The sequence below is a fragment of the Schistocerca serialis genome, chromosome 9 (genome assembly GCF_023864345.2).
Source record: "Schistocerca serialis cubense isolate TAMUIC-IGC-003099 chromosome 9, iqSchSeri2.2, whole genome shotgun sequence".
Taxonomy (NCBI): domain Eukaryota; kingdom Metazoa; phylum Arthropoda; class Insecta; order Orthoptera; family Acrididae; genus Schistocerca; species Schistocerca serialis.
The window spans coordinates 85,608,071-85,625,183 of record NC_064646.1 but is presented as its reverse complement, the minus strand read 5'-3'; the positions used below and the strand labels follow the sequence as shown (position 1 = coordinate 85,625,183).

The 17,113-nt window shown below is 40.3% G+C and overlaps 1 protein-coding gene across 1 annotated transcript in view; it reads right to left on the bottom strand.

Moving 5' to 3' along the window:
• The window catches only part of LOC126418470 (uncharacterized), a 146,507-nt gene that overhangs the window by 102,518 nt on the left and 26,876 nt on the right, over positions 1-17,113 (bottom strand). Inside the window, exon 8 of the mRNA XM_050085244.1 lies at positions 4,420-4,817. Within this exon, the coding sequence (XP_049941201.1) occupies positions 4,420-4,817 (398 nt within the window). The remainder of the gene's footprint in view (positions 1-4,419; positions 4,818-17,113) is intronic.

Here is a 17,113-nt window from a genome sequence, read left to right as displayed (position 1 = left end):
TAACAGCCTTGATACGCCTGGGCATTGAGTCAAACAGAGCTTGGATGGCGTGTACAGGTACAGTTGCCCATGCAGCTTCAACACGATACCACAGTTCATCAAGAGTAGTCACTGGAGTATTGTGACGAGCCAGTTGCTCGGTCACCATTGACCAGACGTTTGCAACTGCTGAGAGATCTGGAAAATGTGCTGGCCAGGGCAGCGGTCGAACATTTTCTGTATTCAGAAAGGCCCGTACAGGCCCTGCAACATGCGGTCGTGCATTATCCTGCTGAAATATAGTGTTTCGCAGGGATCGAATGAAGGGTAGAGACATGGGTCGTAACACATCTGAAATGTAATGTTCACTGTTCAAAGTGCCGTCAATGCAAACAAGAGGTGACCGAGACATGTAACCAATGGCACCCCATACCATTATGCCGGGTGATACACCAGTATGGCAATGACGATTACACGCTTTCAATGTGCGTTCACCACGATGTCGCCAAACCTGGTGCGACCATCATGATGCTGTAAATAGAACCTGGATTCATCCGAAAAAATGACGTTTTGCCATTCGTGCACCCAGGTTCGTCGTTGAGAACACCATCGCAGGTGCTCCTGTCTGTAATGCAGCGCAAAGGTTACCGCAGCCATGGTCTCCGAGCTGATATCCATGCTGCTGCAAACGCCGTTGAACTGTTCATGCAGATGGTTGTTGTCTTGCGGACGTCCCCATCTGTTGACTCAGGGATCGAGACGTGGCTGCACGATCCGTTACAGCCATGCGGATAAGATGCCTGTCATCTCGACTGCTAGTCATACGAGGCCGTTGGGATCCAGTACGGCGTTCCGTATTACCCTCCTGAACTCACCGATTCCATATTCTGCTAACAGTCATTGGATCTCGCCAAACGTGAGCAGCAATGTCGCGCTATGATAAACCTCAATCGCGATAGGCTACAATCCGACCCTTATCAAAGTCGGAAACGTGATGGTACGCATTTCTCCTCCTTACACGAGGCATCACAACAACGTTTCACCAGGCGACGCCGGTCAACTGCTGTTTTTTGTATGAGAAATCGGTTGGATACTTTCCTCACGTCAGCACGTTGTAGGTGGCGACAACCTTGTGTGAATGCTCTGAAAAGCTAATCATTTGCATATCACAGCATCTTCTTCCAGTCGTTTAAATTTCGCGTCTGTAGCACGTCATCTTCATGGTGTAGCAATTTTAATGGCCAGTAGTGTAATAATAATAAAAAAAGCACACACCTCAGCCATTCCTGAACATGGGATGTGGGGGATGTACTATTACTTAACTTCGGTAACGTCCATGGTAAGATCTTGTAGAAGCAGGAAAAGAAATCTGGCTGAATCCAAAATTAAATTGCAGCAGCATCTTAGGTCCCAACAGGAAACTGAAATTGCTAGGGTAGGCAGGGCACCAGTGGTCAGTGATGTATTTACTGCAGTGATAATATATATTACTCTCAAGTGAAGATATTCTAAATGTGAACTAATTCAAGTTAATGTACGGCTCAGACATGGTAAGCTGCACTGGCAAACACTTCTGAGAAAGCTCTGACATTGCCATGTGTAAATTTCTTGAGAATGTCAAATTAATGTACAGTACTGAATACAGGGTGCATGACTCACATAATTAGAACAGGTGCCAGGGACGTGGACTCTTGATAGTACACAAATTATTTTAACCACAATTACCATCAGTAATTAAAGAAACTACTCTTGACACCAGTGTCTTACATCTTATAGTGAAAACATACCCAAACTTTCTTTTCTTTGAATGTAGAGCACTGGAAATAGCAACAAGGCTTTTAGGGTATTAAGTATTATATGTGTTTACACTCTGGTGACCAAGGCCAAAACACTGTATTCAAAAGCCGTACCCAGGTATGTAACTCAAAAACCGGACTGGTTTTGTACAAGAAAAATGTACAGACATCTTGCTACACATCCCTGGACATGTGCTGCCTTCCGTTATCAATTTCTACAATTACTTCAAAAGAAGCAATAGTAAACCTAAGGGCTGCTGTAACGACTGCCTGAGCCATCGAATGCTCAAATTTGTCATGAACTACATGCATATATTCATCAGGTTTTGCAGGTTTTTGTTGTTCTGCTGCAAGTATGTCATATTTAATAAGTGAGTAAGAAATTTTGGAAGCACAAGAGGAAGAATTCAATGATTCTGAGTTGGGGGGTTAAAATATCTGAGTGAGAACAGTCTCAAGGAATTCATAATCAGATAAGCTGTGGTCTGCTACAATTTTTGTCACTAATATTGTTGCTACAGATGCTGCAACTGTGATTAAAGTTTAGGTATGTTTTATTCTTCTTAAGCTCACCTTTCTTACAGATGAATCTCATGATGAAGCAACATTCAACATAGGTTTCCGGGATTTGCTCTGAGAACTTGAGGCAATTTACTGGCAAAGCACAGAGAGAAGAAAAAAGCTGATACTGCATCAATTGCAACATATCTCTCTGCATGACAGAAAGCTTCAGACTTTTCCATACAAAAGCCTGTTGCATATGAAATTGCTCAAGAATTCAACCCTCACTTTTCTTTTTTAGGGTAATTGTTTTCTCTCTCATTATTACCATTAAATTTTTAATCTATCACAGGACTATATATGAAAAATAAACCTTGAGGTTTGGTTCTTTTTAATGCATATTACCCTTTAACACATGTCAAATGAAATGTGAAAGTAACATTTTAAATAATAGCATCAATAACAGGTTTTCTGAGCATGAAATTTTTGTAAGTAGCAGGACCTCAAAATTTTAATTGGAGTTTTTAGTAAGGTAGAGAAGTATTTCTGCTACCTATGTGCAGCAAGTAACAGATTACCTCCAAGGACAATATGAAAGAATCATCTCTGGATCCAAAAATGTGGAGTATCAAAGCATAAAATCAAGAGAATTGTCCAATACTCCTTTCAACAGCACATGCTTAGTACGACTGATTGAGATTGAGGTGCACCACAATGGTTCAATTATCATGCCATCAAGTTGTGGCAAAAAAACAAAGATAGCTTCATACAGTTTTACATGAGACCAAAGCCTTGTTCACAAACAAAAGCTGTAGGAAAGCAGCATTCAATGAAACCAAAAGTAAAATCCCACATACCTGCTGAATGGTAGATATTTTGGCATTAATGTAAATTAAATGAAAGGGATAAAATTATCTATCCAATCACTTAGAGATCATTACGAATAATGGAGAGAATGCCAAAATGCTTGACTGTTTTGCTGAGAAAGATTGTACTATGGCCTTTCCTTTCACCTGTCACCAAATGCTGAATTGGGGGACACTGAGATAAGTGGGCATCGAAAAGAAAGTTATGGAATCAAAGGGATGTCACTATACGTGAAGGTATACCTGTATGATTTCATGAAGTTAACTTGCTCTCCTTACTGCAACAGTTTACTTTAAGTCACTGGAACAACAAAGCATTCCATGAGACTGGAAGAAGTCACAGGTCATTCCAGTTTTCAAGACAGTTCATTGAGAATATCTCTGTATGAATCAAGAAGCATTCCATAAACAGCAAACTTATGAAACTCTGGTTGCACTGTTTGTCAATGAGATCCAGAAGGCAGTGGTCCTAGAAGATATACATTCTACAAGATAAAACTTATGAGATAAGTTTTAATAAGGAGAAACTGTTAAAAATTTAATTAGTCATGCATACCAAAAGGGAGAGGTATAGGGCCATCACTTTCCAGTGAAGCTATTCGAAGATGATGCTGTTGTACACAGCAAGTGACAACACAAAAAAATGCAGGAAGATCAACAGAAAACTGATGCCTGAAGGTTGACTGTGCCTAAAACATTTAGCAAGCACAAGAAAATCACGAAGATGCTCATCTAACTCCAGTGGCATAAGCCACAAGAAAGATGTTACAAACTGCAGAAAAGTTCTCTGATAAAGTTCCAGAAGCACATATTCAAGAAATATTAAGCAACATAAACTTCCCCTAAATGTATTTTGCAGAAGGACCATGAAGGTAAAGAGAAGTTTAAACCCATATGCAAGCTTACCGCCAGGCACTCTCCCTGCATGCCATATCCACATGGAATAAGAAAGGGGGAAACAATAATGGTACTTAATGAATTAATGTACCCTGTAACACACTAACTGCAACGAAAACATTCAGAACAATGATCCTGTTAATACAAAGATACAGTACTGAGTATTCTGCTAACACTTCACTTCAGGAAACATTTAACTAAAATTATCTGCCTCTCATATTCCACACAAGCACATGGGAGCAAAGGTAACACCTATGTGTTTGCTGACATGTGCTACATTTCTACACACACACACACACACACACACACACACACACACACACACACACACACACACACACACACAAAATATATCAAAGTGACTAAAAAGGAAGACTCACTTGACTTTGGTAACTCCAGGAGATACTTTGGGAGCAATTCTAACCACTCGTGCTGGTGTCAGCGCTGTGCCTGCTGCACCAGACCACACGATGGGCTGCTGCAACTGCACTGTACCTTTCGGTCTCAAATTTGAGGCAACAGACACATCACTTGCTGTTGTCAGCTTCATCCTTTGCACCAGTTGCATCCTGGGTGACTGGCCAGAAGATACAGCTATTCCTGGAGTCAGCAGCACTGCATTAAGCACCTGTGGTTCTTTTGGGACCACGCAATCAGGATGCAGAGATTCCTGAGTTGGTGGTGATGCATCAGTGATTGCACAGGAGGTAGTATCTGCACTGTCTTCATCTACTGTGCTATCATTTTCTATAATATCCAAGTCTTCAATGCCTCCAACCTGAAAATTTAGCTACTATACATAAGCAGAACAACACACTAAAACAACAGATAGCATTACATAAAGGAATTCCTTCAAGTGACAACAAAAAGTTATGTTAATTGTGACTATCAATCGTTCAGCATTATTTCACAATAGAGAAATTAACTGAAAGGAATTCCTGAAACACTTCAATCGTTATTATAAAAATAAAACTTTCTTTTTGATAGTATTTAACTCACAAATACATTCAAACTGGTTGAATTCCATGAACTGCCTTTTCTGTAAAGCATTAGTACTGAATTCCAAATTTTGGTTCAGTTGTCTTCTTTTTCTGACACTCAAAAACAATGTAAGTAAAGCTTTTATTTCCATTAACTGGTCAAGCATACTCGGATAACTGAATGGCCAATCTCCTTACTTCATACCTCGAGAGTAGGAAAATGTCCAAGTCTCTTCCTAAACCAGCTTTGCACACTCGTAAGTCCTTACATTCGTCAAATGCTAAAATTGTAAATATGAATGGAACATTGAGAATAACACACTGCTAAATGCTCTTGCCATGGCCATGAGAGAGAGAGAGAGAGAGAGAGAGTAAACATTACTGTGTCATGCATCAATCTGCTACAAGTGGGTAGTTGCCTTTCCCTTATTTTAGGTACTGCTCCAACCAGGAATTTTCATTATTTTTACACCAGAATTTCAAATCATACAGAATTCTGTGAAAATACCTGCTGATATTCCAACAAAATGTAAATGAAAGGCTTCTGTGACGATTTTTTTTAACCATCAGTCTTCTGACTGATTTGACGTGGCCCACCACAAATTATTCTCTTGTGCCAACCTTTTCATCTCAGAGTAACAATTACAATCTATGTCCTCAATTATTTTCTGGATGTACTCCCATCACTGTCTTCCTCTAAAGATTTTACCCTCCACTGCTCCCTCCAGTACTGTGGAGGTTATTTCCTGATATTGTAACAGATCTATCATCCTGTCCCTTCTTCTTGTCAGTGTTTTCCATATATTCCTTTCCTTGCCAATTCTACGCAGAACTTCCTCTTTCCTCACCTTATCAGTCCACCTAATTTTCAACATTCTTCTGCAGCACCACATCTCAAATACTTTGACTCTCTTCTGTTCCAGTTTTCCCACGTTTCACTATCACACAATGCCGTACTCCAAACTTACATAATCAGAAATTTCTTCCTCAAATTAAGACCTATGTTAAATACTAGTAGACATCTCTTGGACAGGAGTGCCTTTTTGCCAGTGCTAATATGCTTTTTATGTCCTCTTTGCTCCATCCATCATCAGTTATTTTGCTGCCTGGGTAGCAGAATTCCTTAATCTCGTCTACTTCACGATCAGGAATTCTTGTGTTCAAGTTTCTTGTTGTTCTCATTTCTGTTACATTTCAATACTTTTGACTTGTTTCGATTTACTTTCAAATCGAATTCTGTCCTCATTAGAATTTTCATTCCATTTAACACATCCTGTTATTCTTCTTTGCTTTCACACAGGATAGCAATGCCATCAGTGAATCTTATCACTGATATCCTTACAACCTAAATTTTTCTTCCATTCTTGATCTTTTCTTTTATTTTCATCACTGCTTCTTCAATATATTAGTTTAACACTAGTGCCAAAAGACTACATCCCTGTCTTCACAACCTTTTTAATCCAAGCACTTTTGTTCTTGGTCTTCCAGTCTTCTTGTTCCCTCTTGGTTCTTGTACATATTGTATATTACCCCACCTTTCCCTATAGCTTACCCCTATTTTCTCTGAATTTCAACCATCTTGTACAATTTTACATTGTCAATTGCTTTTTCCAGATCAACAAATCCTATGAACATGTCTTGGTTTCTCTTCAGTTTTGATTCCATTATCATTTGCAGTGTCAGAACTGCCTTTATCTTTCCTAAAGCCAAATCGATCGTCATCGAGCCGATGATCTACAAATATGAAAACACCCCTGAAAAAAAGAAAGAAGAACAGAAGAGAACATAGATGTTAACTGTGGTCCTTGGTGAATAAAGTGATAATGGGCTACAGCTTTTTATGATGTTTTTACTGGAAATTTTGAATATTTCTATGCATTTTCTATATAATAATTTATTTTGCGACAGCTTGGCATATTTTTAGCCATTTATTAACTGCTCCTGCCAAGCACAGGAGAATACATTTTGGGATGGTCATGTTCTCACCATATAACAGAGATGCTGAGTTGCTGGCTTCAGCTGCCAGAGACTGTGGTCATGTATGTGTATGAGTTGTGTTTGCACGAGTGTGTGAGTGTGTGTGTGAGTGTGTGTGTGTGTGTGTGTGTGTGTGTGTGTGAGTGAGAGATTTCGAAGAAGGCTTCAATGGCCAAAAGCACTCTTTCCGACAGTCTTTTTGTTGTGCTCGTCTACAACACAGCATCTCCGCTATGTGATGATTAGCAACTACACTTAATATAATATTGCTGAATTACACTAAAGTACACAAAAATGTATTAGGAAGGATGTAAGATGGTACAATGAATATTTGATAAGAGGAACAATTGAAAACAATGAAAGAAAGACAAGAAGAAACAGGAAATTTGCATTAGGCAGATACCAGTTAGAATGGCAGTTGGCACAGATAATAACAGGGAGAAAATTTTAGAAGCATTTCAAGACAACTGTTTGACTAGTTCAAAAGATGAATAAAAAAATAACGACTCTCCAGGTGTAATACCCGACGAAGTGTGTAAAGGTATTCAAGATAGGACTGAAGTGCCTGAAATGAAGCTATTTGAGCAGTAATAAGAAAAGTTAGAGGCAACATAAAACCACACAAACTTCCAAAATCATTTACACAGTGTCTGTGAATGGAGACATTTCCCCAAAACTGGACTAATGGTGTAATAATTATCTTTCACATAAAGAACGACTTCAGGGGGGATGGGGGTGGAAGGCTGGTAGAAAAGGGAAGGAGGGGGGCAGAGAACTGTAGACCTATAAGCCATTTCTACAGTGTTCAAGACATTCTGTAAAATTATCACCAACCACATAGACTGCGTAGAGAAGCTAAACATCTTAGGTCACCAGTCTCGTACTCACACCCTCCCCCTCCCCACACAGTATCAGGGTACCCCATCTGCTGGCATCTTGAATAGATCCTATGAGCAAGTTATGAGAAGAGTTTTCTAAATGTTTGCATAGCAGGACATGGGTACCTGCCTAGTATTCCTCTAGTGGGAGCTAGGAAACCTCCTAAAACTGCATCCTATATGCCACGCATGAAAACAGCCAAGTGGCACACTGGCCATCGTCATCAGTACATGAGATGGATACGAACCAAGGCCGGCATGCCTCCTCATCCTGGAAGCGAGCACTTTTATGTGCATATCTATCCAGGTCCAACCACGTAGAACAACATATTGAGTGCTGGACCACTTAAAAGTTGAGGACATAATTACAGAAGAGAACAAAGAGCCTGAATTACCACTTCATCTGGCATTCATGAAAGACAAGATATTGACTCAACTTATGTTAATATGCTGCAGAAAATAAACATCAATCCTACAACTTATACTTGACTGAATCACGAACATGAGAAACTCAGAATCGAAAGGAAACAGGTAAGTAGATCCCATATCACAAAAGTATCTTCAGCAGTCCTAAAGAGAGCCTTCAGTTCAGATCTTTGGAACTGGTGCAGGGGAGAGTAAATGGGATAGGCACAAACGATGTCTATTCTGCTCCTGTAGTACACAAATTTAAATAACATATATAGGAATTCTAGCAAGTCTCAAAGCAGTCTTTAAAATCAATTTTACAATACGACTAAAATGATTTACAAGTAAAATAGTGTAAAAATGTCTTGAAAACTCAGGGTCACTCAATGCTCAACTAAAAGATGCATCCTGACAATTACCATGTAGCTAGGAGGGTGTAGAAGAGTACTTTCTCTGGCAGTGGATGTCAAAAGGCTGCTGCTGACAGCAATGCATAGAAATGCCATGACAAACCATAAAAGACATCATCACTAGCTAGTGAGCTACCACTCTTTGTTCTATTTTAATGAATGTTCTTACATACACTATGTGATCAAAAGTATCCAGTCACCCCCAAAAACATATGTTAGGTGCATTGTGCTGCTACTTACTGACAAGTACCCCATATCAGCGACCTCAGTAGTCATTAGACATCATGAGAGAGCAGAATGGGGTGCTCTGAGGAACTCACAGACTTCGAGCATGGTCAGGTGATTGGGTGTCACTTGTGTCATACATTTGTATGCGAGATTTCCACACTGCTAAACATCCCTAGATCCACTGTTCCCAATTTGATAGTGAAGTGGAAACGCGAAGGGACACATACAGCACAAAAGCATACAGGCCGACCTCGTCTGTTGACTGACAGAGACCGACAGTTGAAGAGGGTCATAATGTGTAATAGGCAGACATACATCCAGACCATCACACAGGAATTCCAAACTGCATCAGGATCCACTGCAAGTACTCTGACAGTTAGGCGGGATGTGAGAAAACTTGGATTTCATGATCCAGCGGCTGCCCATAAGCCACACATCATGCTGGTAAATGCCAAATGATGACTCGCTCGGTGTAAGGAGTGTAAACATTGGACGACTGAACAGTGGAAAAACGTTGTGTGGAGTGACGAATAACAGTACACAATGTGGTGATCCGATGGCAGGGTGTGGGTATGGCGAATGCCCGGTGAACGTCATCTGCCAGCATGCGTAGTGCCAACAGTAAAATTCGGAGGCATTGGTGTTATTCTGTGGTCATTTTTTTCATGGAGGGGGCTTGCACCCCTTGTTCTTTTGTGTGGACTACCACAGCACAAGCCTACACTGATGTTTGAAGCACCACCTTGCTTCCCACTGTTGAAGAGCAATTTGGGGAGGGCGATTGTATCTTTCAACATGGTCGAGCACCTGTTCATAATGTACGGCCTTTGGCGGAGTGGTTACACGACAATAACATCCCTGTAATGGACTGGCCTGCAAACAGTCCTGACCTGAATCCTATGGAAAACCTCTGGGATGTTTTGGAACGCCGACTTCATGCCAGGCCTCACGGACCGACATTGATATAGCCTCTCCTCAGCGTAGGGCTCTGTCAAGAATGGGTTGCCATTCCCCAAGAAACCTTCCAGCACCTGACTGAATGTATGCCTGCGAGAGTGGTAGTTGTCATCAAGGCTAAGGGTGGGCCAACAGCATATCGAATTCCAGCATTACCGATGGAGGGTGCCATGAACTTTTAAGTCATTTTCAGCCAGGTGTCCTGATACTTTTGATCACATAGTGTACATATCCACAAGGGCAACTCAAACATATCCACTCCACAGCAACACATCTGTTTTTTTTTTCTATGGAATCAATACTGTAGTTATTTTTGAGCCATTTAGGTATCTCTATTTCACTCCTCACCAAGAGATCCAGAATTGTTTTGCCCCAAGGCAATTTCTTTACATATTGCTTGTTGTTGTTGTTGTTGTTGTTGTGGTCTTCAGTCCTGAGACTGGTTTGATGCAGCTCTCCATGCTACTCTATCCTGTGCAAGCTTTTTCATCTCCCAGTACCTACTGCAACCTACATCCTTCTGAATCTGCTTAGTGTATTCATCTCTTGGTCTCCCTCTACGATTTTTACCCTCCACGCTGCCCTCCAATACTAAATTGGTGATCCCTTGATGCCTCAGAACATGTCCTACCAACCGATCCCTTCTTCTGGTCAAGTTGCGCCACAAACTTCTCTTCTCCCCAATTCTATTCAATACTTCCTCATTAGTTATGTGATCTACCCATCTAATCTTCAGCATTCTTCTGTAGCACCACATTTCGAAAGCTTCTATTCTCTTCTTGTCCAAACTATTTATCGTCCATGTTTCACTTCCATACATGGCTACACTCCATACAAATACTTTCAGAAATGACTTCCTGACACTTAAATCGATACTGGATGTTAACAAATTTCTCTTCTTCAGAAACGCTTTCCTTGCCATTGCCAGCCTACATTTTATATCCTCTCTACTTCGACCATCATCAGTTATTTTGCTCCCCAAATAGCAAAACTCCTTTACTACTTTAAGTGCCTCATTTCCTAATCTAATTCCCTCAGCATCACCCGACTTAATTAGACTACATTCCATTATCCTTGTTTTGCTTTTGTTGATGTTCATCTTATATCCTCCTTTCAAGACACTGTCCATTCCATTCAACTGCTCTTCCAAGTCCTTTGCTGTCTCTGACAGAATTACAATATCATCGGCGAACCTCAAAGTTTTTATTTCTTCTCCATGAATTTTAATACCTACTCCGAATTTTTCTTTTGTTTCCTTTACTGCTTGCTCAATATACAGATTGAACAACATCGGGGAGAGGCTACAACCCTGTCTTACTCCCTTCCCAACCACTGCTTCCCTTTCATGTCCCTCGACTCTTATAACTGCCATCTGGTTTCTGTACAAATTGTAAATAGCCTTTCGCTCCCTGTATTTTACCCCTGCCACCTTTAGAATTTGAAAGAGAGTATTCCAGTCAACATTGTCAAAAGCTTTCTCTAAGTCTACAAATGCTAGAAACGTAGGTTTGCCTTTCCTTAATCTTTCTTCTAAGATAAGTCGTAAGGTCAGTATTGCCTCACGTGTTCCAGTGTCTCTACGGAATCCAAACTGATCTTCCCCGAGGTTCGCTTCTACTAGTTTTTCCATTCGTCTGTAAAGAATTCGTGTTAGTATTTTGCAGCTGTGACTTATTAAGCTGATAGTTCGGTAATTTTCACATCTGTCAACACCTGCTTTCTTAGGGATTGGAATTATTATATTCTTCTTGAAGTCTGAGGGTATTTCGCCTGTCTCATACATCTTCCTCACCAGATGGTAGAGTTTTGTCAGGACTGGCTCTCCCACGGCCGTCAGTAGTTCCAATGGAATATTGTCTACTCCGGGGGCTTTGTTTCGACTCAGGTCTTTCAGTGCTCTGTCAAACTCTTCACGCAGTATCATATCTCCCATTTCATCTTCATCTACATCCTCTTCCATTTCCATAATATTGTCCTCAAGTACATCGCCCTTGTATAGACCCTCTATATACTCCTTCCACCTTTCTGCTTTCCCTTCTTTGCTTAGAACTGGGTTTCCATCTGAGCTCTTGATATTCATACAAGTCGTTCTCTTATCTCCAAAGGTCTCTTTAATTTTCCTGTAGGCGGTATCTATCTTACCCCTAGTGAGATAGGCCTCTACATCCTTACATTTGTCCTCTAGCCATCCCTGCTTAGCCATTTTGCACTTCCTGTCGATCTCATTTTTGAGACGTTTGTATTCCTTTTTGCCTGTTTCACTTACTGCATTTTTATATTTTCTCCTTTCATCAATTAAATTCAATATTTCTTCTGTTACCCAAGGATTTCTACTAGCCCTCGTCTTTTTACCTACTTGATCCTCTGCTGCCTTCACTACTTCATCCCTCAAAGCTACCCATTCTTCTTCTACTGTATTTATTTCCCCCATTCCTGTCAATTGCTCCCTTATGCTCTCCCTGAATCTCTGTACAACCTCTGGTTCTTTTAGTTTATCCAGGTCCCATCTCCTTAAATTCCCACCTTTTTGCAGTTTCTTCAGTTTTAATCTACAGGTCATAACCAATAGATTGTGGTCAGAGTCCACATCTGCCCCTGGAAATGTCTTACAATTTAAAACCTGGTTCCTAAATCTCTGTCTTACCATTATATAATCTATCTGATACCTTTTAGTATCTCCAGGGTTCTTCCATGTATACAACCTTCTTTCATGATTCTTAAACCAAGTGTTAGTTATGATTATGTTGTGCTCTGTGCAAAATTCTACCAGGCGGCTTCCTCTTTCATTTCTGTCCCCCAATCCATATTCACCTACTATGTTTCCTTCTCTCCCTTTTCCTACACTCGAATTCCAGTCATCCATGACTATTAAATTTTCGTCTCCCTTCACAATCTGAATAATTTCTTTTATTTCATCATACATTTCTTCAATTTCTTCGTCATCTGCAGAGCTAGTTGGCATATAAACTTGTACTACTGTAGTAGGTGTGGGCTTCGTATCTATCTTGGCCACAATAATGCGTTCACTTTGCTGTTTGTAGTAGCTTACCCGCATTCCTATTGTTTTATTCATTATTAAACCTACTCCTGCATTACCCCTATTTGATTTTGTGTTTATAACCCTGTAGTCACCTGACCAGAAGTCTTGTTCCTCCTGCCACCGAACTTCACTAATTCCCACTATATCTAACTTCAACCTATCCATTTCCCTTTTTAAATTTTCTAATCTACCTGCCCGATTAAGGGATCTGACATTCCACGCTCTGATCCGTAGAACGCCAGTTTTCTTTCTCCTGATAACGACATCCTCTTGAGTAGTCCCCGCCCGGAGATCCGAATGGGGGACTATTTTACCTCCGGAATATTTTACCCAAGAGGACGCCATCATCATGTAATCATACAGTAAAGCTGCATGCCCTCGGGAAAAATTACGGCTGTAGTTTCCCCTTGCTTTCAGCCGTTCGCAGTACCGGCGCGGCAATGCCGTTTTGGTTATTGCTACAAGGCCAGCTCAGTCAATCATCCAGACTGTTGCCCTTGCAACTACTGAAAAGGCTGCTGCCCCTCTTCAGGAACCACACGTTTGTCTGGCCTCTCAACAGATACCCCTCCGTTGTGGTTGCACCTACGGTACGGCTATCTGTATCGCTGAGGCACGCAAGCCTCCCCACCAACGGCAAGGTCCATGGTTCATGGGGGGGGACATATTGCTTACAGCTGAGAAATTGTACAGAGTGTAATTGATAACTGTTTGCTATGAATAACAGCGATACACATGAAGCTGAGATGAAAAATTTCAGACGGGGCATTTATGGACTGTCGAATCAGGGAACAACCTCAAATTGGTCTGCGAAAGCCACCTAAGCTACAGCATACGAGCACCATGGACAATTTTAAACATCCTCTCACCTCTTACGCACGAGCTTAGTCAATCTTCACTGTTTGAAGACCATTTCTTTTACTCACTGAAATCATCCTCAAACTTACAAATGATAAAATTTATTTTTTTGTGTAAATTTTACCTCAAACTTTGTGACTTAACACTACAAATCATTTGGTTTCCCTGGCCTTCTTACTGAATCTTCTGTGCTTAAAATTAAATTTAGACTGAATTGTAAATGTAATTAGTTTTTGCGTAATGTTTACAAAAGCCTGTTTTCTTGTTGAACTGTTAATGTTAACTAAATAAAACAATTTCAAAAATATGACTGATTAAACTGGCAGTGTAAGAGAAAAAGATATTCAAAATCTCGTGTGATGTGCACATGCTGCATCTTAAGTGGCCTTTTGCAGACCAATCTGAGGTTGTTTTCCAGTTTCATACCGATCTGCTCTGTTCGTTTGTACTTCCCCTACACAACTGTGGTACATTGTAAACAGTTAGCAATTACACCCTGTATATTATACACATATCACCCGCACTGTCATGGCATCATGACCCATACCGTAACTGAGGTTTCAACACTTGCCCCAAGCACCTAAACATTTCATCTCTTATTTCTCACCTAGTGACAACCTCTCTCTTTAAACAAGAAGATGCATTCATTGGTGAAACATACGTTATACTGCACAGAAATCGCCTGCTATTTGTTCATTACTTACATTACTAAATAATATAGCTGACATGGCAGGAATTTTGTATGCAGTAGAGTTCTGTGAAGTCTGGAATATAAGGAAAATTCTGTCTTCAGTCAGAATATTTTTATTATCTAATTACTAGCCTTCATGTTTTGGAGATACAACTACATTTTTAGGGGCTATTTAGGCTTACTGGGCATTACACTGAGGTGACAAAAAGTCATGGGATACCTCCTAACATCATGTCAGGCCTTTTGCCTGGTGTAGAACAGCAATTCAACATGAAAATGGAGGCAACAAGTCATTGCAAGGTCGCTGCAGAAATACTGAGCCATACTGCCTCTACAGCCACAATTATTGCAGAAAGTGTTGTCAGTGCAGGATTTTGTGTATGAACTAACCTCTTCATTATGTCCAATAAATGTTCGATGGGATTCATGTCAGGCGATATGGGTGACCAAATCATTCTCTCTAACTGTCCAGAATATTCCTCAAACCAATCACGAACAGCTATGGCCCAATGAAATGGTGCAATGTCACCCAAAAAAATTCCATCGTTGTTTGGGAATGTTAAGTCCATGAACAGCTGCAAACGATTTCCAATATTCAAACATACCATTTCCAGTCAATGATCAGTTCCACTGGACCAGAGGAGTCAATCCATTCCATGTAAACACAGTCCACACTGTTATAGAGCTACCTCAAGCTTGCACGGAGCATAGATCACAACCTGGGTCCGTGGCTTCGTGAGGTCTGTGCCACACACTAACCCAAGCATCAGAACTGAAATTGGGACTCATCAGACCACGCCACAGTTTTCAACTCATCTACAGTCCAACCAACATGATCACAAGCCCAGGAGAGGCAAAATTTCGCAGGACTGTCCTAACGGATACATTCAACATACATCCCAAGTTGATTTCTGTGGTTATTTCACGCAGTGTCACTTATCTCTTAGTACTGACAACTCTACGCATGCCACTGTTCTTGCTCGTTAAGTGAAAGCTTTCGGCCACTGCACTGTCCACAGTAAGTGATAACGCCTGAAATATGACATTCTCAGCATGCTCTTGACACTGTGGATCTCAAATATCGCATTCCCTAAAGATTTCTGAAATAGAAGTTCCACGCATCTAGCTCTCACTACCATACCACATTCAAAGTCTATTAATTCCCTTCATGCAGCCATAATCACATCAGAAACCTTTTCACATGAATCTTCTGAGTCCAAATGACAGCTCCGCCAATGTACTGCCCTTTTATACATCGTGTACATAATGCTAACAAAGGAAGGTCAGCGTTGGCCGTAATATTTTTAAGGGCCAACGCTGACCTTCCTTTTAAAGTGACTTGGTTAGTATTAAACTGTGTGTTAATTTACATTTACATGGAGTAATTAACAGGGTAGTGATAATACCAGCACCACAAGGTAGTCTTGGTGATACCACTGCATTAATCAAACAAATAGGCACTAAACATACGAATAAGGAACTTTCTGGATAGCAAAAACACATACGACAGGGGAAAGGCAACCAGATAGACACAAAAAAAACAGTATTCCCACTAGCTTACACACACACACACACACACACACACACACACACACACACACACACACAACCCTTCCTCCCCTTCCCCACTGACCCCCAGATCGTACTCACTGTCATTTTGCAGGTACTTGCACTTCATTTGTATGCGTAACTAGCATAATATGAAGTTATTACTATGTTACAATCTAAACAAGTATACAGTAAATTGTAACAAATATGTTTAGTCAATATATGATAAGAAGCATATCAATCTCGTGTTGAGAATGTAAAACTAAAATTGTTAGCTGACACTCTTCTGATGTTTTAATTTCATATTTTATTTTGTCAATCCAGGCAAATGTAAATAATATGAAACTTATCTGCCACGTCACTGTAACAAATGCGATATAAGTGTCATCTGAGCCTTGCAGTACTATCAAGTATATTAAATCATTCAAAATGTCAGCCTAAATGTGTAAGTTTTTCACCAACGCAGAAGACAATATTATGTGGTCAAATGCAGGTAGTATGTTACAATACTTTATTTCTCTCACTTTTCCAGCATTTCTCTCATTAATCCCACTTGAGACAGGTTTTTCACTAAACTGTGTTGCTCAGCTGCCAATACTGTTAGGAGAAAAACTGAAGCAGTTTTAACATTCATGAAGCCTACACAGTTGTCAAAAATGGAGTTTTAACTCCAAAATGTGTTGGACAGTAATTACAAAACAAAAATACTGTGACTGAAGATGGAATATTATCAATAAATATATTCCTAGCCTCAGAAAGTGGTAATGGAAGAGGTGAAGCAGTGAGCTGAACACGAGTAATCCCTCTACAACTCAGTAAGAGGACTGACCACAAAAGACAAGGTTCCAGGATCATATATCAGTCCAGCACACAATGTTGATCTGCTAAAACACTTCAAAACAGCTCTCATTCCTCTGGAGTTCTAGATACAGTATTAACCATTATCAAAGCCCTCGTCAGCTGACATCTCATATCCAAACAATCACTAACTTTCAAGAACATTTTAACAATTCTGTTACTGCCTATGTCTGCTATCAATTGGTAACTGTGCTGTATTTTTATACCTATATGTAATTATGCAATACAAATTTCTTGAAAT